Source organism: Podarcis muralis, chromosome 3 (genome assembly GCF_964188315.1).
Source record: "Podarcis muralis chromosome 3, rPodMur119.hap1.1, whole genome shotgun sequence".
NCBI classification, from domain to species: Eukaryota; Metazoa; Chordata; class Lepidosauria; order Squamata; family Lacertidae; genus Podarcis; species Podarcis muralis.
Genome location: NC_135657.1, coordinates 74,518,362 through 74,542,738, shown reverse-complemented (window position 1 = coordinate 74,542,738; position 24,377 = coordinate 74,518,362). Strand labels below are relative to the sequence as shown.

At 40.5% G+C, this 24,377-nt stretch overlaps 1 protein-coding gene across 2 annotated transcripts in view; it reads right to left on the bottom strand.

Moving 5' to 3' along the window:
- Positions 1 to 24,377, bottom strand: part of ASCC3 (activating signal cointegrator 1 complex subunit 3) — a 205,333-nt gene that overhangs the window by 10,292 nt on the left and 170,664 nt on the right. For both annotated transcript variants that reach the window (XM_077926143.1, XM_028723051.2), the window contains 2 exons: positions 12,526 to 12,750; positions 1,533 to 1,684 (listed from right to left, as the gene is read on the bottom strand). In XM_077926143.1, coding sequence (XP_077782269.1) covers positions 1,533 to 1,684; positions 12,526 to 12,750 — 377 coding nt within the window. The remainder of the gene's footprint in view (positions 1 to 1,532; positions 1,685 to 12,525; positions 12,751 to 24,377) is intronic.

The window sequence follows — 24,377 nt, the reverse complement described above, 5'->3', positions numbered from 1 at the left end:
ACCATCTCTGCACATATCCTTATGCATCTACAACTAAGGTGAGTGTAAAGGTAAAGGTAAAGGTAAAGGGACCTCTGACCATTAGGTCCAGTCGTGACCGACTCTGGGGTTGCAGCGCTCATCTCGCTCTATGGGCCGAGGGAGCCGGCGTTTGTCCGCAGACAGCTTCCAGGTCATGTGGCCAGCATGACTAAGCCACTTCTGGTGAACCAGAGCAGCGCACGGAAACGCCATTTACCTTCCCGCGGGAGAGGTACCTATTTATCTACTTGCACTTTCGAACTGTTAGGTTGGCAGGAGCAGGGACCGAGCAACGGGAGCTCACCCCGTCGTAGGGATTTGAACCGCCGACCTTCTGATAGGCAAGCCCTAGGCTCTGTGGTTTAACCCACAGTGCCACCCGCGTCCCTATAAGGCGAGTGTAGTGGTCCACTTATACGATTTAGTACTCCACTCTGAAGACCACCACCCAGAAACTTATGTGTATCTATCAGCAGATTACCATATTTTCTCCTGTATAACACGCCCCCATGTATAAGACAACCCCATTTTTTGGGACTGCAACAAATTGTTTTTGGGGGGAAATTGCCCAAAGTTGTTGAGCCTTTTTGTGGGGAGATTGCCCAGAGTTAGTGAGCTTTCTTTGGGGGGGGGGGGAGCACCCCCCACCAATCACTCTACAGCTTGCCCGCCACTGTAAATTGCATCGCCACAGACACTTGCCAGAAAAAGCCCACCTGACCACTCAATGCAACAACAGACGATAGCATGCCCCATCACTGCTGCTAATCTCCTGCTGGCTGCTGCCACCAATCGTCCGGCCCCCCTCTGCTATACATAAATAAATGAAACTTTATTTGCGTCAGCCGTCGGCCATAGCAACAAAAAAACATTGCGATATACACAGAATGAAATAAAAAGTTGATTATATAAAACACAGTTTAGGGTCCTGAATCAGCAGTCAAATAGTGGTCCTTATTCTGATTACCCCAGCTAAAAACCTTGCAACCTTTGCAGTCATCTGCTCCTTTTGATCTGCTAGGAGAAACGACACTGTGGCAGTGGTTGGGAGACCCGGAATGTTAAATAAAAGAGGCGTAATAATCTTGTTCCTCAGGTCTTTGTAAGGAGTGCACATGAGGAGGGCATGCACCACTGATTCCGTGCTGCCATCTCTGCAGGGGCATAAGCGTTTTTCGTATGGAATCTGTTGGAATCGTCCCTCAAGTACAGCCAATGCTATACATGTATAAGACAAGCAACAATTTTTGCCTATTATTACTAAGGAAAAAGTTTCGTCTTAGGCACCGAAAGGTATGGTACTACGGAAAGGATACAAGTGAATACACTCCCAAGTGTTGGACTGGAAACTTGGAAAGATCTGTGTTAACATAGCTGTTCAGCCGGGGAATAGTGTGTAGTGGGAATTCCCACAAACAGGACTTCCTGAAATGGTTCTGGCTCATGTGTCACTATGCGCGTGTGGAGAAGCAAGGGAATATCTGTATTCTGTACCCAAGAAGAATGCATACCTGAAGAGGTGAAGATGGTGGTATTCAACGTTTGGTAAAGTAAGCAAAGAGGAATCGTGGATCCATCGCCCCTGAATCAGCATCTGTACCAAACTAGTTATGTTTAGAGCAGTCACCAACCAACCTTCATTTGCTGCAATATCGAGCATTGCCTAAATCAAGAAGACAACAATTTTAGTTACTCCTTATCAATTTCTCACACGATCAATGGAAACCACATAATAAGAAATAATATGATATTGTTTATCTTCACAGTAGTTCTGTGAGACTGTCCACTATTACTTCCTTGTCCCCATTTGGAAAACTCAAGAGAACAGAATTAGTACTTCTAGATTGAGATCCTGTGCAGTGGTTCATAAGCGTATCTTTTTTAAAGAAGAAAAGTGCAGGTCACATCTTGCCTGAGGAAAAGAAGGAAAGCATAATATTGTCTTCCAAAACATCTCTTCTCCAGTAAGGTGGGTTATGGGGGTTGGCACAATTTTACATACCAGTGTTAATGGTCCCCAGGACAGTGTTAGCATGAGAAGCAACCCTGTTGCCAGTATCAACCATGTGAACCACTTCCTTTGAACAATACTGAAATTAGTCACACCAGTGTTGAGAATATTTAAATCAGGCTAACGTATATACGTATATATAACGTATATACGTATATAAAAGGGACACGGGTGGCGCTGTGGGTAAAAGCCTCAGCGCCTAGGGCCTGCCGATCGAAAGGTCGGCGGTTCGAATCCCCGCGGCGGGCTGCGCTCCCGTTGCTCGGTCCCAGCGCCTGCCAACCTAGCAGTTTGAAAGCACCTCCGAGTGCAAGTAGATAAATAGGGACCGCTTACTAGCGGGAAGGTAAACGGCGTTTCCGTGTGCGGCTCTGGCTCGCCAGAGCAGCGATGTCACGCTGGCCACGTGACCCGGAAGTGTCTCCGGACAGTGCTGGCCCCCGGCCTCTTGAGTGAGATGGGCGCACAACCCTAGAGTCTGTCAAGACTGGCCCGTACGGGCAGGGGTACCTTTACCTTTTAACGTATATACAGAGTTTTTTAAGTGCAATCACATGGGAATATACCTATACATTTCTTCTAAGAATATTAGACTTTGCAGCAGGTCAAGAAAGTACACCGCCCTACAGTAAAACAATCAAAATCACATGTTGACATTAGCAGCAGCTAAAGGCTATCTAAACTGTACATGACGACAAGTGTACAACTGCCAGACAAAACAAGAAGCATTCAAAGAGGTTTGAAAAGCTTTAGTAGGTTGACACTTCATGAATATACCTGGAAAGCTAATCACTGACAGTATTGGAAGCAGAAGGTTTTTTTATTTTCAGCATAAGTTTTTGTTTTATTTTATTTAAAAAAATAAATACAGGGAGCATCTAGGCTGCATTTCGATGCTAAAATGTATGCTCCAGACTTCTTGTACAGCCCACTAGAGGAATGCTAAGCTGTCTATATTAGCCTGTACATTTAATCAAATGTTTTACAGACAAACAAAAGGCAGCATTTACTTAAGGCAAACTAAACAACGAAATCTTCTTTAAACAAAGGAGTTGTTTACACATGCAGAGCTATTTCAATTAAATTACACTGATCCTGGAGAAATGTTGAGTTTAAAAGGTACACAAAGCTGGTGGCAGCCATGGGGGAAGAGATTCAGCTTGGAAACGGTAGTTTATGCTTACCTTTCAAAAGGTTTATTTCTGACCAAGTTTGCTTAGCGTTTGCTAAGGACCAATGTTCAAAACTATTTTGCCTATGGTTCAATGTCCTGTGAGCTTTTGATTTTTTATAAGAGAAAATGATGTCCAATGTGATTGTATGTAAACAACAACACTGCTACCATAACACTCATTGCATGACACTCTGGATTTCAGATGGAGGCAAAACAAATATGGACAGGAAGGTAACTTCATATTTTTTAAAATAGTGATTTCCAATCTCTCTCCTCTTGACACAATCATGTAATACAATTTGAGGAGGACAACTTTTTAGGATTCTTCCAACTGGTAAGCATTTAAAGGGGTGAATGGGCTACTCAGTAGAAAAATGCATGGGTGACTTTTTGCATATGTTGGATCCTTACTTCTCTGCTTCCGTGGGAGAATGGAACAGTAGGAACCACTGCATGCCTACAATGGGCTATGCACTCTGTCTAGCCAGCACTACATTTTCATCCCTGGATGACCTGGAGGTGGGTGGGAAGAGGAGCAATTTCCCCCCTAGCTTTCCCAATGGGCTCTTCCTGAACTTTCAGTTGCCTACTTATAGCACCAGTTTGGACTATGCAGACATTCACTTAGCTTAGGTGTCATGGTACTTACAGAAAATGCAATATCTATCATTTGAAAAAGCCTTATCAGCATAATTTCTCATTCATGCATTCGTAGACTTTATTGCGCTAGCCAAAGGCCATGGCATCATTCACAAGGGGAACGAAAGGAAAAACAGCAATAACCATAAAAACATCTAGCACTACCAGTGCAATAAACCACAGTCAAGTCTCATAGAAATTATTTGTTGCATAAGTTAGAATAGCAGGGAAATCTCAGGTAAAATATGCCAGCTTAAATGTCCGAATCCCCTTTGCAGTTGACTGCTATTTTATCTAGCTCTTTTCTCCTGATCTTCTTAGCTGCCAACACATATAGTGCTACTTTATAAGTTACAAAGTCATCAGTATCGCTCAGCAGCCATTTCACCCTTTCCACCCTGTTAGAGTGTATTCCATTCGTAAGCAGGGGTTTTATAAATTGGTCTTTTGGATCTATATATAGTGGGCATTGCAATAAATAATGGAACAGATCCTCTACACAAGGTTGCCCACATATACAAAGTCTCTCGTCATACTGCCGTACCGACCATCCAACACCATTGAGGGCATTGACTGGAATCGTAATTCTGTAAAAGCGGTAATTTCTCACTACTGATACTTCTGGGGTTGCGGCTGAAAAGTAGCAATACGCAGAAGGGCTTAGCAAACCTCTCTCAGCACACCACTTCATTGCTTTAAACTGGACCCACCCCAACACCACTTTGCAATAGAAAAGATGTGTGGGCAAAGATTTGTGAGGTCAATTGTCTACCCGGATTTTCTATGTAAATCCCTGTAGCTGCCTTGGGGGGGGGGGGATGCTAGCCACCTCCACCCTGCCCATATGCACCTTTCATTGTTGTCTTTTAAAAATTGATGTATGGGTAAATTAGTTCCAAAACTTGCTTTGACCTTTATCATTATTGGCACCATCACCTGCCACATTAACCATTACTGCATCAGAGGACACCACTGTTTAACACATTCTGCCAGTTGCTGATGTAAAACAACAAACATGCATGTGCTAATGCACAACAGGTTTCCTCTAGCCACAGAATGATGCTTAGATGCATCATAAGACAATTGAGGGCAAGCATTTGCTGGTCCCAGCCACTCCATCCTTCCTATCTTGAGTTGGGTCTAAAAGAGCTAAAAAAAGAAGAACTGTGAGTGCATGGAGTATAAATGGTAAGGAAGTACAATTTGTGACACTGCACATTATTACTGATCACAGGGCATGTCTTTAAAGACATTAACCTTAGCTTCCAATTTCCTGGCTTTGTTGAGCTTGAATCAACACGAGATAGCCTTAACTCTTTTACCCCACCTACTGACCGTACTGAAATTTATGCACATAGACAGCTGTAGTGATGAAATTCTTATAGTGTAATATACAAATTCAGTGTGTGAAGGAGAGAGGGCTTTGGGCTGCACAATGTATTCTATTGGCGCTTTTTCTTTCGTTTTTCCTCACTAAGCAGATTTTTTTTTTGACAAAGGAATAAGGACCTGAGCAAGCAAATCTACAATCTGCCAGCTGCAGAAATTTGTTATAGGATCTTCTGCCACACAGAGAGCTTTGCACAAATTGACAGCCGTTTACTCGTATCCAATAAGGAATAACAAACGCTTGAGTGTGTGGGTGTGTTCTACATAGTGCCTAAGGCCCACGCAGCAAATCCTCTTTCCCCTCTTATTCTGTGTTCTCTCATCCATAATATTTATTCATAGCATCTCTATCCTGGTGTGAAATCCAGCACAGGGACATTGTGAAGAAATCAGAACCGTAGCCAGATCAGCTTCTTCCATTTGCTGCTTGGAAACCCATTCACATTTTCATTCATTAGCTAAGTGCAACACGCATAAATGCTTAACACATCAATGGAAAATGAAATCCTTTCGAATACTCAAAGTAGCAAATTGAGTCATTCTGCTTGCGCTCTCCAAGCCAGTCAGTCACATGTATACTGGAGCAACTAATGGAGAACATTTTTAACATATCTACTCCATTCTGTAAAAACTGATTTTGCACCTGTAGCCATCACCATAATCGGTATTTTAAAAAAGACAACCTAATATCGCTTTCTTTGGTGAGGTAAAGTCCTTCCTTTTAAAAAAATGAAACAAAAATATAATATTTATTCTGCATTTCCCATAATGCTTAACTATGTTTTGTGAGCTATTAACTCTGTGCTGCTCTGTACTGACAGGATCACAGCTAGAACCCTCCTTAGAAACATTGGGTTTTACAGGCAGCCTTGAAAATGACCTCAGCCAAGGTTGCTCTTATTGGCATGAATAGTAATCCATTAATATCTGGCACTGAAATGTCAGATGTCGTTGTATTGAAAGGGGACAAAGGACTACTAAACCATGAATTCCTGTCACCTAAGATGGAATATTCAAATGGTACCATCCTCGAGTTAGATACTGTAATGATGCCCCAAATTTGTAACCTGAAGCAACCACCTTGTTTTGCCTTATGGTAGTGCAAGTTGTGGAGCAGGTATATTGTATATTCTAGCGTAATAGCAGAATCTTTTTTACAATGACACAGAATAGATTGAATACTTTGAAAGCCTGAAAGTTCTATTATTTTCATGCTAAGATAGTAATTCAAATTCCAAATTTTAAATCAGGTTTTACCGTATTTACTTGAGTCTAATGTGCCATCACGGGACGCGGGTGGCGCTGTAGGTAAAAGCCTCAGTGCCTAGGGCTTGCCGATTGAAAGGTCGGCGGTTCGAATCCCCGCGGCGGGGTGCGCTCCCGTTGTTCGGTCCCAGCGCCTGCCAACCTAGCAGTTCGAAAGCACTCCCGGGTGCAAGTAGATAAATAGGGACCGCTTACTAGCGGGAAGGTAAACGGCGTTTCCATGTGCGGCTCTGGCTCGCCAGAGCAGCGATGTCACGCTGGCCACGTGACCCGGAAGTGTCTCCGGACAGCGTTGGCCCCCGGCCTCTTGAGTGAGATGGGCGCACAACCCTAGAGTCTGTCAAGACTGGCCCGTACGGGCAGGGGTACCTTTACCTTTAATGTGCCATCAAATCTAATGCACACCTTAATTTTCGCAACATAATTTGGTCAAAAAAAGGTGAGCATTAGATTTGAGTAAATACGGTATTTTAAGTGGAATTCTTTTGGGTTGAAAGGCACATGTGTTGAATAAAACAGCCACATTTCTTTGTGTGTGATTATATTATATTATATTATATAAATACAGAAGATGCTCCAACAACTAGCAACAGAAGCATTAAATCATGTGAAGTAACTTCAATGAAAGGCAGAGTTTTAAAGTTTCTGAAAAATTTGAAGCCAAGGGGGGGAAATCGAAAGTTTGTGGAAAAACTAAAATATATGCAGTACTTAATTTTAAAAAATCAAACCAAAGCTTACTTTACTGCTTTAAGAATGTAACATTTATCATTTACAACTCAGAATATGAAATTGTATTATTTGGCATATTTATGGAATTTACAGCTACAAGTTTTGTTAATGCAAAATTGTGACTAAACTCAGCAGCAGTCAACTTCCTTCTGTTAACCGTAGTTAGAGTTCACTTTCTACCCAAACTCCCAGATATTTCATCTTAGGTTGAACACCCACAAAAGGGTTTGGTTTTTTTGCAGTTTTGCTCCTACCTTCTAATATTTTTATTCTTCAAACACAGCTGCTGTTTCCTGAACTGCTGGAGGGAAGAGCTGAAAAGTTGGCCGTAAGGAAGAGGCCAAGTCAAAGGAAAAGAAGAAAAGGACAGTTGCTTCTAATATCACCAAGCTAGACCAAAGGTCACCAGAAGGCGGTAAGCAGCAATTCACAAGCAAGCAACTCATGATGATGGCAGAACCTTCTGGGTGCAGAAATTTATATTGGATTTGAGTGCTATGTATGTCAGAATTCTCATTCCCTAACGCTGGAGATCATATTTCATTCCCACTTGTGTTTTCCCAAATTTCCTCTCTAGCTTTTTCTGTCCCCCACACCAGCCCTTCATATCTCCATTTAAAGCAGATGATATACTATGTAAAAAACATATCTGTGATATCACAGGTGCCCTATATTTGTCTATATACAATTATTTAAGCTGGGCATTCAGAGTCTTATTAATTGTGCAAAGAATTAAATGAGATAACAGCAAATGAAGTGCTCTTTTTATAAGGTAATCATCGTTTACAGGTAATTACTATTCTGTCAAAGCTGCATGAAGATGGTAAGCAGATTTAATTAAGGAAAAATAAAAAAATAGAATTTATTACACAAGCTGACATATTTTGAAAATACGTATCTCTCTTGTCACAACATGCATCACTGGATACTTTCTTCAATAGACATATTCATTATAGTCAGCAAATTAAAACAATTAATTTATATTTCAGTGGAAAGGTTCTTAAATGCCCAGTGCTAAGATTTGCTGTTCAGGATAATAAATCCACATATCCACAACCACCAATTACCTCTGAGAATGAAAAGACATGTGCACATAAAGCTGACCCTTCCAGTGAAGTGAATGGGAAGCCTGGACGAAGACTGCCTAAGCTATAATAATGCATAACTGATTTGCAATTTGTCTGAGTTCTATGTCTATGTGCCACAAGGATAGATCATGCGCCACATTTTTAAGCCAATAGTCTTGTCCACATGCACAACCAATTTCTTCCAATGATTAAGTAAAAAATAGAAATATTCCTTCAAAACCCCCAAAGCATACCAAATTACAAAATTCTAATCTACTTGCCAGGCCACGTTCAATATTCTTGGAAAAGGAAAATCTAAAACCTTTTTTCTCCAGTCACATCTGCACCTTTTTTGGGGGGGGGGGAGGGAGGGACGGAGGGAAGTTAAGGTCAATTTCCTTAGAATATTCAATATTTTGTAAATAATTAAATATTTATAGTGTTTCAGAGAATTCTTTTCAACGGCAACAGTTGTTCACAATAACTTTCTCCTGAACTTTTAGCCCCGTAAGGTTAGCATTCAGGAAGCTCAGCTGCTATCTAACAAACTTAATTAATCAAAAAGTCATTTCCGAGCAGTAACTATGAGTAAAAGTGCTTCAAGTGTGCTAGCAAGCCTACAAGTTAATCAAAATGCTAATGCAGTACAAATTAAAGTTGTGATTAACATTTCACAGTAGCTGCTTAAGTGAATTGATCACACAAATGGGTTAAGCATTAGTCATTTTCTCCAGTGCCAACTGGGAAAAGATTTGTCATGAGTTTTGGGGAGGGGGAGAGAATTGTACATAAGGAGAGAACCGTATCATCAAATTGTCACCAAATATACTACCACATAGCAGTACTTACGGCTACCTGGGGTGTTTAAAAACAAACATGTGGGGAAAAAAGCTTAGACAGATGGAAAGTAACTCTGTATTGGCAATTAAGATTTTTTTTTTTTTAATGACATGCTCATTTGAATTTATTAGTTATGCACCAGAGGTACACGGAAGAATATTCACATTTACCCCCTCTACCAAGTGACTTTTTAAAAAGGCTAAGGTATCTGAAAGACCCAGGAATAATTATTTGCACATGGAATGTTTGAAAATGGACAGTAATAATGACCAAGTGGTTCCAAAAACGAAACATGTAGCTAGACACCCAAACGTGATGGGGGCCACAGAAGAAAGATGTATGGTGAAAACTGGGACTCTGGATTGAATGGAAGGGCTTTTACTTGCCAAATCCACTTTTGGATTGAAGTCATGACTTTCCAAAATTTCTAAGCTGACGATCAAGTTTTTGAGGAATTAAATTGGCCCAGAAATATTGCACCATTAGAGCAAACAATTATTGAACAAATAGACAACACACTAGGTGCAACATGCACATCAAGATGCGTATCTTACACTATATTAATGACATACAAAATTAGCAGAGGGCGAGCCGTGTTGATCTTTTGCAGCAAAACCCACCATAAATACTAACAAATGTACTTAATTTGTTATTATGCTTGTGCCTTTGTGGCCTTCAGATGCATGAAGATAAATCTTAGTTGGATGGTATATAAAGGAGAAAATTGTAAGGTGGAAGTTGACTGGCAATGAGGTGCAAAAATGACAGCCAGTGAGAAATTAGCAATAGAGGCCAGGCAACAAAGTAGTGACAGAGGTCAGGCTTATTATTTCTCTCAAAGTATAATTGGATGGACTTAGTATTTTGTCCGAAAATTACACTGTGTGTGAAACTGCTATCTCGATATAGTCTGTGGGCACTATTCCAACTACTGCATTCTGTCACTGTATTTTCATTTGCGCAACGCGACTCCTCCCCTCCCCCTCCCTCTGCGCATGCCCCATACCCATACTCTTCCCAGATCTTCTCCAGAGGATTGAAAGGATGCCCTAATACAGATAAATGGGGTGTGCTGGGAGAGGAGAGAGGTCCTGTGCTCTAGGAGAACTCCTTGTCCTGGTGGAATGAGAGGTTTAGTGCCATGTCAGGTTTAGTGCCATTTCACCGTCAGGATGGTTTCTCATTTGATATGGGGTACTCAGATGGGTATGTTGAAAGTACAACACACATGTGAATCTGCCTACTAATAAAAGGGTAGGTATGCATAAACAGCTGTATTCATTCAACTTGTTTTTATTATTGCTTGTTAGCCACCCTGAGCCCGGCCTTGGTGGGAGGGCGGGGTATAAATAAAATTTATTATTATTATTTCTCTATAAAATATATGCAAGTGGAAGCAGGAAAATAAATGAATTCCTACTTCCATTTATTACAAGGGGCAACACAATCATTTCTATCCATGCCTGCCTTTCACAATGATGGGAGTTTTCATCAAATGAGAAGCTGATCTAAAGTTTTTCCCCCTCCTGTGTGTGTGTGTATAGTAGGTTTTCTGATTTGGATGAGGCATTAAAAAGTCATAAAAACCATGGCATTGCATGGCAGTGCAAAGTCAAGGCATAAACACCTCCCTTAAGCAGTTAAGAAATACAATTCTAACATCTGAAGCCTTCTCTTCTCTCAATGTACAGGTACCCTACTGAGATGTGCTTAACTCATCCATGGGTAAACACTTCTCAAAGGTTAAGACCGAGCACCATGACAGCCTCACTACTTGGCAATGGTAAAATATTTTATCAACAATTCTACAAGTGGAGGCTCATTGCCAATCAAAATGCGAAGCGGGCAACTGTCAGATTATTTCTTAGAAGAAGTGATTGCCCTCTGAGTGAGGAACTGAAAGGTATTACTACTTCAATTACCTATTTCAATTAATACAAATTCAAAAGGCGGTTTCAAACAGCAGAATGAAAACTAATCACAGAACTTGCAGTAATAAAGCATTTGAGGCGAAGAAGGAATGAGTGACTTCACATATTCTGGTACAATACTAATAATATGATGACTTAAAATTACTGAAGCTAACTTTTCAGCACTCCCCACCAAGAAAGTCTTTTTAAACTATTGCCATGCAATTGCTCAGCAATACAGATCAGAAACCATGCACAGTATTATTTTTAACACTATTTAACATTATTTTTAACACACATATTGTTTGGAGGGAAAACTACTCAGGTACTTTATTGTGCTACTGGTTGTAAACAATGCTGAATTCCATAGTAAAAATGTAGATTTCTAAGCAGCTGAATCAAAGAATAATGAAAAGTTCTTGGGTGCTTAAATGCACAGAAACAATAATGATTTGCTTTAGGCTTAATATGAAGCCAGTAAAAGACCAATAAATAGATTTCTCCTATTCAGCATCCCCTGAGTATGGGTAGCACATGTAGCAGAATAAAGTGATAGAACAGACTGTACCAGTGTCAGATGCGAAATGGGGAATACAATTTTGAATGCTCCACTGTACAGAAGCACTCCCTCAAAGTTTTAAAGGAGAGCAAACCCTAGTATATCAGAAAAAAGTTTCCACTATAGCTCATTCTCTAATAGGATTTCTTTTTTAAAAGCTTTTTAAAAGAAGTTATTTTTTTTACAGCTAGTAAAGTATTAAAAAATGTGATCCCCCTATCTGTGAACTGAAATAGTACAATCTATGCTAACACTTCATACTACTTTATTCTGTTGAATGTGCAGATCAGATCCAGTCTAATGTTTAAACACAACATTATCTTGCTTCTGTTAATCAGCCTTCTCCATCCTGGTGCCCTCCAGATACTATAAAAACTCCCATTAGCCCCAGTTTTAATTGTGCTCAATTGAAGGTACAATTGCTGTCACTGGAAACTGAGAAGCCAGGGTTCCAACTGGTGAGATTTCTAATTGTGTTCAATTACACGTGCTTACAAACCTTCTTCATATGTTTGTTCTAGTTACGCAAATATCTGAAGAGCAGCCTGCGCATTCCATTCTGTTGAGGGTGGGGCTTACATCTACTTCCTTGTCCCCATCTGTGTCTGCCTAATCACAACTTCTGTGGGATCAACATGGACTTTGCTTACATCTCAGTCCTAAATTAACATACTACATTCTTCTTCTTCTTCTTCTTCTGACATTCCCTGCATAATGGAACCATTAAAGTCTACCTGCCTCACAGGACTGTTGTGAGGATGCACAAAGTAAGAACTGCAAAATACTTTGTACAAAAAAGTGCTAGAATGCTATACTAATGCAATCTCTGTGAACAATTCAGGTGCATTCTTGGATCTGTATTATGACAGCTATCAATAGCAAACCAGGCAAGTGATCATAAAAGAGTACAACTGTACCTGACATATTCTAATTGACTGGTCTAACACCGTCTTGGTATCAGTGACATAATCCGGGCACGGTAACACAGCGTGTTCAAAATGGGCTTGCATCAGAAGATGGGTCTTTGTGTGTGAACTGTCAAAAGAATGCGGATTGACTTCAACGGGGACATGTTTGGCCAGTTCACTGTTCATTTGATCTTCATTATGTCGTACTGGAAGGTCTGCATACTCTTCAGCATCCTTAATAATAAAAAAATGGGGTGGAGAGAGAAAGAGAAAAAATGTTAGTGCAGAAAACATGATGGCTGTGATCTACAGGACTGTGAGTTTGCTTCTGCAGATTTTGTTGCTGTTCCTTCCCTTCACAACAGCCATTGTGTCCTTCAGTAAGCTGCTCACAAGGGCAGGGTTACCCTCTGGATGGCATCTGATGTACTGCAAGAGGCTGCAACTAGAAGCAGACATTGGGCAAGTTCCACATGTGTCCTGAAAGCTCTCCTGCCAGAGGTGGGTGCAGAAGAGATCTCACTGAGAAGCGCAGTGCTTGGGGAAGAATGGATAGCGTTTACAATATTCTACTATTTTTGCATTTACTACGAAAGCTAGCATGTTTTCCACCAGAATGTTCAAGGGAGAGCTTTGCAATGGCAAAATCAATACTTTCAAAGGGGAAAGGTCTCTCAACTTTTAATTTCACCAAATGCACAATTAATATGGTCTGGTTTCATTTCTTGAACTGTAAATCTCTGGGACAAAACAGCTACAATTCTCACAAATCCACAGGAATTAAATGTTTGCCCAGATGAATCCTCCTTCAAGCCCCACCTCCCCAAGAAGCTGTAAATACATTAGCCAAACTTCAGATGTTCCTAAAAGACAACCCACTGTTAATATTCAACAAAACTATTCACTTCTGATTATAAACAATATCACATGCTGTAGCAATGCTACTGCCCAAAGGTAAAAGGATGTTTAGGAAAACTTCGAAATAAAGTTTATGTTTCTTTAAAAAAATCATGCTCTTTAAGCAGGTTTCTTTCTTCTTCGTCATAAAAAGACTGACTGAAGACAACTGCTAACTAATCCTTGATGTCTCTGCCAGATCTCTTGTGAAAACTGTGGTCATTTATTTTCTGAACCTAAAGGTCACCACCATTTTAAGCCCTATTGAATTCTGCATGTTTGCCTCACTCTTATTTAACTTGCACCCTTTTAAAGATATTTTAAAGAATATTTACCAAGGAGATTTCCCCCTCCCACTCAATACGGCCTAGCAGCTACAACTGGGAGACAGACCGGGCTGGGGGGGAGAGGCTGGAGTAGGGGAGGCAGGGTCAGAGGAGTAGCTGCAGCTTAGCTGGTATTTCTGCAAAAAGAAAATAGCTCCCCAGACTCCTTCCCTCCCCCTGCAAATACAACCTGTTTTATTTACTTCCAAAACACTCCTCTTGTTTCAAACAACTTGCCTACTTCATTTCCTGTGTGTGATGGATGATTGTAAGTGAAGTTCATTTTCTTATCTGCATCATGTAAGTAATTAAAGGAAATTGAGAATGGGCACTGAAGCTTTTATACAACTGGGAATGAAGCTGAATGGAGGGCACCAAGGTCAGCACAGTCCATTATATTTTTATGCGAGAGGCCGGTCTGTCTGCCCTGTCCCTGTTTGTTTAGTGTAGGCAGGACAGACTGCTAACTGCAAATCTGTGCTTCTGATTTGCCCAGCTGTCCTTGAATAAAGACATCTCCCACTGCAAATGTTAAATGACAGTGATTGACAACCTGATGATGAACTCTGCTTGTAACCCCCTGCTACTGTTTTCAGATTGCACAAGGAAAGACAGAATAAAGAAACATCCTCCATAATCAAATCAAATAGGCCCGGCTGTTCACTCTGTATTTTCCATTTGGGTTTCCCTTTTCAGTACAAACCTTATCCTAGTCTGCAAATGCCGTGGGTTCAACAATGGCAGTCTAAGCACAAAAATATTTTGTTTCATTAGAGTATTGATTTCAACAAAAAGTTGGCAATAAAATGACTTTCAAAACCCAAGGTACTGAAGTTTACAATTTTAGGGGAACAACAGACAAGAACATCCTTCCTTGTTTTCTCTGATGTTGCTTTGTGTCCTATCATTTAGGACACAAATGAAGTTGAAAGTTGAACAATTCCAAAAGCTGGAAGCTCTTTGATAACTCCCCTTGGAATAACATACAATTCTCCCATAGTGTCTATATTTTGTCCAGAGGCAGGGAAAGTTAGGCAACTGAAGGTAGATGCCCTGGACACATTTAACACTCACTTTGCTTCTTCACCACCCTCTCCCCCTTCTTTCTTTGGCAGGCTGAATGGAACCCAAGGGCCATTAATTAAGAGGTCACCAAGTTTACTGTGTGGAAGTTCTAACCTACAGCACTCTGACTACAACCCATCACCTTTCTATAGATTTCCAAATGCCTGAGGACTGAGTTGACTCACCATGTGCCAGAAGGACATCCCAGTGGCCACACTACATTTTTTAAAGTCACCATCATATGTTAATGGGCATCCAAGTCCATCTCTACTAGTCACTGCTCAAAAGGCAGCGGTGAGTAGGAAGTAATTCATGATTGTCTACCAGATGTGCTCATCCAAGCATTTTCAGGTTCACCCCAAAGTGACTGAGGAGTGATTCTCCTCAGTTTACTCAGTAACTAAATAAGGTCAGTTTGGAATGATTCATGAAAGAATGCAAAAGGGGAGGATCAGTGCAGAAAATAATAATTGAAATATGGGCGAGAAGAAGAGCACACTGAAGATGACATAGACCAAAATGAGGATAGGAATAAAAATATAAAAATGGGCTTCCAACATCCTAGCTTACAATATTTGCACTTTCATTTTCACTGCTAATAATTGACCACAAAACCTAGGTTAGCACAAATCTTTCTATCAACTGTGGAACCTTAGATAGGGAGTCTATGGTTCTTCAGATATTGCTGGATTACAGCTCCCATAATCACTGACCATATGCTAGGCCTGATGCAAGCTGGAGTCCAACAACACCCCATGAGGCACAGGTTCTCTGCCATTCCTTTATTAGAGGTTTCACAAACGCCCTCCAAAGCATCATCTTTTTTCAACCTTCTCCCATCCTGTTACCTGTCAACAGTGCCTTTCTTCTAGAAAAAGAGGTGCTGGTACTGCGTATCATTGAGTACCCCCAGAAAAAAAAGCACTGCCTGTCAATTAAAATGTTTTGTTTACTAAAAGTTAGCACAATTTTTAAAAGACTGATTAAAAGGTACGCTGGAACCAGTCAGTAATAAAATTAAAAGGTCTAACCTAAAATCCCTAATACGACTAATTCTAAGTTATGACTATGCAAACATATTCCCAACCGTGCCTATGTTTAAAACAAACAAAGGCAAATTTATTGATGCATTGTGTGGCACTCAACTGAGTCCCATCAGCAGAAGCGCTGATCAAGGACTTCCTCTTGTGTAAGGGGGCTTTCCCTCCTCTCCCCGCAAATGCCCCTGAAATTGGCCCCAGAGCAGCACAGCGGGGGGTAGGGGGGAAGATGGGAGATTCTCCAAAATACTTGTTCCGATGGAACGATTGCCCTAGTGTGATGTTGAATTCCTTCCATTGTATCTGAAGGACTGAGAACACATGGCTTTCTTTCTTTTATTTAACAGCCTGGGAAAAAAAGTCACTGTGAAATTAATTAAATAATAGGTATCACATGTAAGCTCTTATTTATTTCAGTAAGATTATTCTTCTATTCCAGTGATTTAAATAAAACGAAGCATTCAATGTAGATTTATACAGCACACTAGCTCAAAAATATAAAAAGCTAATAGGTAACACATTTCATAGTAGGCTAAGGCTGCACTCCTTCGCACGCTTGAATACAATGAGTCTTACCCCCAAGTAAGCATGCTAGAATTACACTGCAGGACTGTAATCCTATGCAGGCCAACTAGGGAATAAGTCCCATTGAACTCAATTATGAGCAAATATGCACTGGATCAGGCTGTGAGTAAGAGATGTGGGATGCCATGATGATGCAGGTGACAAAAGAAAGCCTTATTTATGCTAAAACTTAAGTTCAGCTATGAGAACCGGCAAAGCCTTTAAAGTTAATGAGTTCTAGACTTTTCGGACCAAGCTGATTAATTTGTAACACTGAGGCTTTTAAGCCAAACCAAATTAGTCTCTCACATTCCTGGAGCTTGTTTCCACTACTGAAGGTGCAAAAGTGTCCTCTTTACCAAGAGATTGAAACATTGGCAGATTTCAGATTTCACTTATGTTTAAATTGGAATTTGAGGTCAACACTGCCAACAGATGTATGCAGTTTTAGATGCAGGTTTCATTTTAAAACTCTACCAGTGCAGAAAAGAAGAGTATGCACATGTCAAAGTAGTGTATTCATGAAAGAAATATCTTGCTGCTAGTGATGTTTAGTGATATCAAATCTACACATTTTTAATGGACCCCCCTCTTTTTTAAGGAATGCGAAAGGTCAATTGTATTTAATGTCAACTGTGCTGCAGAATATCATAAATTGTTGAATTTATTTCATTTCATAAAATTTATACACCACTTGATTGTAAAAACCCCTCAAAGCAGTTTACAAAAAGATAAAACTGTAAAATGGAGAAAAATTCACAACCATTAAAAATATATATACAAAAGTTAAAATACTAAAACATATTTTAAATGACCTCAACTTTCTAAGCATCTGGGTAGACTTGTCTAAACAAGAATGTTTTTAGCAGGTGCTGAAAAGAGTACAGTGAAGGTGCCTGCTTGATCTCAATCGGCAGGGAGTTCCAAAGTGCAGGTGATGCCATACTAAACAACTGAATTCTTACACATGCAGAATGGGTATTATGTGGCACCTGTAGTAGTGGCAACTGCAGTCTTCTGCAGTCCGTAGCAGCTAAGATATCCGACTAAACTGGATCAGCCTTGGAATTTCAAGGTAGCCATGCACTCTTTTTTTGAAGTGAGGCCTCTTACTCTAATTCCTTGCAAAAGAACTGGGACAAACTAGCCATAGGAGTGTATAAACTCTGTGAGCACAAGGGAGCGCCAGTAATTAAGCACTGGGAAGATGGTAAGGAGTCAGGCAATTTAAGGACTTAGGTGAGTTCAGCAACAGGGCAAGGAAGGCAGGGAAGTAAACATTCATAAGACTATATAATATGGATTATTCCGAAGGCCCAACTTAGTCCAGCATCCTGTTCTCACAGTGGCCAACCAGATGTTTATGGGAAGTCCTCAAACAGTTTAAGTACTCGCTTTGTGAAGAAGTACAGTATCTATTTTTTGTACAGTATGTCCTGAATATTTCAGCATTCAGCTTCATTTGATGTCCCCAAGTTCTAGCCTCTCCCTTTCCACTTTCCCCATGTCATGTGCAAACTTGCGCATCTCTGTCATGAAGTCCAGCAACATCAGGAAGGTCACAGGTTCAACACCCGATTTATAGAAAAGGCTACCTGTTCTACATATAGGACCAGGAGTGGATTCTCAATGCATGGATGAAAAGGTGGTGCTAGATAAGGGGTCAAGATATATCAGACCCTGGGGAATATTTTGGGTCAATATGACCCCGCTAAAAAGAGAAAGGCTTCACAACAGAGCCAGGCAGCTGAAGCATAAAATCAATAAGGTTTCAGAGCAGCTTTCAAACTCACTTCTAGGGGGAAACCAACAAGAGCTGGCTTTGTCACAACTCATCCTATCAGTGATGATTGTGTGACTGCTTCAAATTCTCAAATTGCAATGGAGATACACTTTGCTGTTTCTTTAGCTGTGATTAATCCAGCATGCACATAACGCCAGTGTTTAATTAAGTAGCTGGGGTTCAAAGATGTATCCAAGAGGAAGTTTTAAAATCACAAGTGCCTGAGGAAAACGTACATAACGCCAAATGGCCTACTTTTTTCTGGATGGCCACACTTGGCTCTGACTGTTAATGATGTCAGGCTGTTAATCTCTGCACATTCCACTGACTAAAAGTGTACTAAGCATAATCTAACATCCCTTTGTATTCACAGAGTCTCATCAACCCCCAGAAATGTTATATTAGTCTGAGATGCAGCCAGCCCAACAGCAATTGTTAGAGCACATTTACTAACAGAGTAATCTTAACTCCTCACCACCACCACCACTGCAGCTCTACAGAGCTGCAGCTGCTTCACAAGGTGGAGACAGGCCAGCTCAGACTTACCCGCAGAATACCTTATTTTGTGGCTTACCACAAGCAAGCCTGACATCTGCTTGCATGTTTAGTGGTTCACAGGGGGCCATCTGAGTCTGCAGAAGTTCATGGAGGGACACCTACACTCAATCCAACCCGCTCCTTCCAATTATCTTAGCATAAGGGTATGCGTGTGGATCGAGGCCTAAGGCCTAAAAGGAGATGATTATTGTGGGCAAAGTGTTACAGGGTCCTTAGCTGGTATCTTAAAATAAAGGAAAGGAAAACAAAGAGGCAACAAGAAAGGATAAACCACTGAGAGAAAGCTCAATTCTAATCTGTTGCTCAGTTTTTTGGCACAAAGTAAACTGAGTATGACCTGCGTACAGGCATGAACCAATTGACATTTTGCATACGATTGTCCCCTAGATGCACACACAGTGCACAATCCACCCAGCAGAAAAGCAAGTGAGAAATGTGTTGTAATAGCTTTTGCATGTACGATCTCACTTTTATTATCTCAGAGGAAAGGAAGCAAAACAAGACAGCGCATTTTGGATTTTGCTGTTTTCCACCCTTGTCATCAAACATCTGACACAAAACCCCCATTCACTAGCAATACTTCATATTACCATCCAATACTTTATCATTCAACTCTTAGACAGCACATTAAGTGCAAGCTTGATTTATAAGCCCATACATATGTGTACTAGCAAGCAGATGGAATTAAGTCAGGCACAGATTTATGAGCAGCAAACAAACTTAGCAAAAGGAAATGCCGCTGTTCCAGTGGCACCAAGTAGTACTGCTGGTTAAAATTAGGTCTGTATCAGTTAATTCTTCTGACAACTTTCTATTTAGAGGAGTTTATTTCTAGTCCATAAAAAAAGATTGGCCTTCCGGTTCCAACTTTATATTGCACATGGATTTTGAAGTTTTAGAAGCACATAAACAAATTTTTGCTTGTTCTGGCACATATTCAAGCACAGTGAGGACAGCCCTCAAACAGATACGAGCGTGTCACATAAATTGGTAAGGGTTTTAAGGGATAAATCTGCATGTCATGTGCTTTCTCTTGCTTTGACTCTATTAAACAATGTGCTGTTTGTACCTTTAGGGAGATTTTAAGGTCTTTGGCATGATCACTCTCAGCAAGCACCAAATCATTTGAGAGCCTGTCTAGGCATCACAGGCAAGGAAAACTCTCAACCGGTACTGGTTAAGCCATTAGGTAGGGTGAGGAAGTTGCTTCAGGTAACAGAAGCCCCCCAGGCAGCATGCCCATGGGTGCCCTGTCACCTCCGTCAGCGGTGGTGAAGTGCCGCCATTAGCGCCAATTTTGGGCAAGATCACAACCATTTTGGGTGAGATCTCACCTGAAACCAGTGTGATCTTGCCCCAAATCAGTGCCAATGGCTGTGCTGCTTCTCTGCCAGTGGTGGATGCGGCAGGGTGTGTAGCAGAGCAGGTGGCAGCAGAAGGAAGTGGCAGGAGTGGCAGTATTTCCCACTGTGTTGCCCCTGCTCTCTACCCAACACAAGTCTCAGACCTCCCATACCCAGTTAGCGCCAGGCACAACATGCAGTACAAACAAAATGGACAATGCATTTATTTTAATGAAGTATTTCCTTGGACCCCTATCTCCAAGTGGCATGTGGTTAGGGGATACCACATTCAAATAAATGCAGTGCAGTTCATTTGTTATTTTATTCCTATGAGAAAGAGAGGCACTGGAGAACCTGATACTTTGAGCTGACTGCCCATAATAGAAGATATGAATAGGCCTTGAAACCAGAGCTCTCTCTTCAGTCATGTTGGGATCATGCCTCACCCAGCAGCGGATGACCGTTAGCCTTTTGCTAGTGGTAAAAGGGATAGCTCTGCTCCAGTTGGCCTTTAAGTTTTTTCTTCTAAAAAAAGCTCAGATGAAATTAATGTTTTAGCAAAGCTGAGCGAAAAGGCAAACTCTTCCAAGGGTTTAAAGAAAACCATAAGTTCCTGTTCTTCTAGATGAAACTGTTTGAAACTGATTTTAACATTGCATTTTTGTATTGATGAACCTGCCGTGGTACCTTATGGGGGAGAGAAGGTAAGAAATGTAATGGGTTCTGCTTTGGGGTCACTGACTAGTTTATGGTTCCCCTTGCTACAGTTCACCGCTTCAAAAATAAATATTTGGAAATGCGTGCTCCTCCCACCATCTCATGTTGCCCTTATATACATATTGTATTTTGAGAATCTGGAAACAGGAATGGAAAAGCCACAATCAAATATTTCCCTCTGCCAAGCAGTATTTGCTGGGCTGCAGCACCCTGAAACCAGTCCAAAGGGCATGAAATAAGTTTATGTTTGAGATTCAATCTTTATGTTCCCAAAGTCAATATCAACTGGATCATTCAAGTTTACTGTCTAGACAAAAAAGAAAGAAAGAAAGAAAGAAAGAAAGAAAGAAAGAAAGAAAGAAAGAAAGAAAGAAGTAACATTAGCTAGACTAGGACATGTGATCAGAACCAGTCAAGAGACTGAATGTGGGAAGGATCTAAGCTCTAGGAGATGAAAACTGAGAGAATGTGTGGTGTTGGAATACTGAGGCTGAAAACAAGGCAGCCATATAGGAGTTGCTGACAGTAACTCTTTGAAACACATTATATAGTAGCCCAAGTCCTGCCAAGGAGCTGGAAGGGCAGAAATGGAGAGCTCCAGTTCTAGTCTTGTTTTCCTACTCCTTTCTCCACCCTCCCATCCATCATGGAGGGAGGACCTGCCTCAGGCAGAAGACAGGCCAACTTTTAAAAACTTAGTTTGGTTTCCGGCCTTTAGTAGTTTAGGAAGAAAATGACTTCTGTAAGTCAAGCTGCTCCAATTCATTACTTTGAAAAGTACGTGGCTGAAAACAGACTGTGCTATGATCCCCTTTTTCTTTTTTTGGATTAAGGAATTACTATTATATGACCATGGCATTTATGCATCAAGATTCCCTTTCATACATGTAAAATCTTGGTCGCACTAAGACAGATTGTTCCATGCTGTCCCAAACCTACATCTTCTTGTTTTTGTGGAAGTTCTCCCTCACATAAACATATAAATTCATGTTAGATGATACAATCTCTAGCCCTGTGCGTAGAGATACTGTGGCACATGCACATGAGGCACCAAACATGGTCTCATGAGTAGTATGGCACATTCAGACACCTTTTTGGTTCCCATCAAGCCCCTCTGACTGCCCCATAAGTGTAATTTTGCCTGCTTTTTTTGGGTGGGAGGGTTCTGAGGACTACCAGTTCTTTTTTATGAAATGGGTACATTGTAGTACCCCACAATAGTTTAAGAGAAACACAAAGCACTGCAGGCTGCTTTTTAGCTGCATATTATGCTGCCAGAATTCATCTTACCATCCTTCCCTGTGTTGCAAGTTGTGCCATGCATATAACATGTCACATACTTTAAGCATGTTAAATGCATATTTTAACACCCTGGTCCCATTAACATTAAAAATAACAGTAACACACCACTCATGAGAAGTACATTTGTGCACAGCAAGACATCTCTATGGCTCCTTAAAACCCCCTGAGCGTTTATTTAGTTTCCAACTTTACCTCCTTACCTAACTGTGCAGAGAACTATGGATGGCATCTGTAATTATCAAGGGATCAGGAATCCAAATGACCTTTCCCACTGTGAAAGAGCACAGGAAGGTCAAACTTAGTTAAAAGCATGGCAGACTGACCAAAAGTTCAGAGTTCTTTTGGGGTGTGAACTTAAATTGCCATGCTGTAATGAGCATTACACCATAGCGAAATTAGAATATCGTACAAATGACATTTAACACTTAGCACAGAATCAACAACAAGATCCGAAATTAGAGCAACCTTTTCCACAAACATTTTAGAGATATTAGTTTCACTGCCACAATGAAGCATGTAAAAGAAAAAGCTACACCTGTGGATGTATTTGAACGGAGAGGGAATAATTCCTATCAGAATGAACCTTGAAGGCAGACCAAGAGTAATTTCATGGTAGTTTCTTTTACAACCTCCTGGAAAATCTCTGAAAAACTTTTATGTGATAATTTCGTTAATTCCTCACATAAAATTAAACTCTTTCTCAAGCTCCTACAAACCACTGCATTAAATGTAAGGTTCTGAAGTGATATCAGCATAAAGCATAAAGTCTTCATAAGCCTAGGATACAATCTGATTCCTATGCCACAATACACCCCCCCGCCCCATTTTTTAGTATCTTTTTGATGTTAAGAATGCAAAGGACTGTAAGCATCCGAGGAAAGATTTCTGGCTAAGTATCAACAAAACTGCTATTATCCATGATAGCTAAATGGAATCTCTGTTAATATACTTTTCAGAGTACCAGATGCGATGAACAAGCAATATGAAAATATAGAGTATTCATAAAAAATCTCAACATGGGGAAAAACATAGACATGAATCTTTATCACCCTACGTCAGTCTTCCCCAGATGTTTGGGACTCCATCTTCTATCCATCCCCAGCTAGCATGACTAATCAAAGTCCAAAACATCTGCCGGGCACCAAGTTGGGGAAGGCTATGTATTTGAGCAGCAGACCACACTTTTCATTGGAAAACATGAACGCAATGCCATGGTGCAGAAAAGATCCTGAGAACCTTGTCAATATTTTATTCCAAACAACTTTCAATATTATATTATACATTGATAAAGTGTCCAAGGACACTTAAAAAGAACGTCTAGGTTTTATGGTTTAAGCTGACTTGTCAGGAGAAAAAGAAGTTTTAACTTACTGCAGTTCCAATAGAATGTCTGCCCATGTTTTTAAGATTAATAGACTGTTTTGGCACAGTTTGTATGAACCGATGACAGTAATAAAGCAGTACCAGCAGATTTGCTTAGCAGCTGCCCAGAAGGAAATAATCGGTCAACTTTTTGTTTCAGGCTTTGAACTAAATACCGAAAGTTAGAGGGAAGCAGACTAGAGCATACGCCTTGGTAAAGTGAAGAACTCAACTTATTTCGCCTCTGTATGGTGCCAGATATACGTTTCAAAGTATTCAGATGCAGGCTGGGAACATCACAACTCCCAACATCGTAAATTGGCATGATATACAGTGTACTTCTTAGTTTCCCACAATCGCTATGATGCTAAACATACTCATTCCAATGAATTTTACTTCAACAGAAACATATCCAGGACAGCACTGTCTACTGAAAAATTATTTTAGAGCTATGAGTCTCACGGAGATAAGGTTTTTCAGGGTTGACACACACACATATAGTTACACCATTCCAGCATTTTTTTATTTTTTATTTACTGAGGACTGGTAAAAACAAAACCTAAACATGGACAATTATCTTCATTGTTAAGGATATTTTAACAGCAGTTATGGGAGCCTTGGTTCTCCAGAACTTGTCACACTACAATTCTCATTATTATTCTCATTATTATTGACCAAACAGGCTGTGGCTGATGCTAATTGAAGTTCAACAAAATCTAGATAATGTCAGGTTCCCTAGCCCTCTCTTACAGTCTTTATTGCCTGTAGGTAGGTGGTGTTGTTGTTTTTTAAACAAACTTATTTTTAAAGACAAAATCCTGAAACTAGAAGTGAAAAATAGGTTTGTTGGAATCCTGGACTCAGGGAATGCCTGTGTAAATAGGTACTAGCACAACATCTCTCA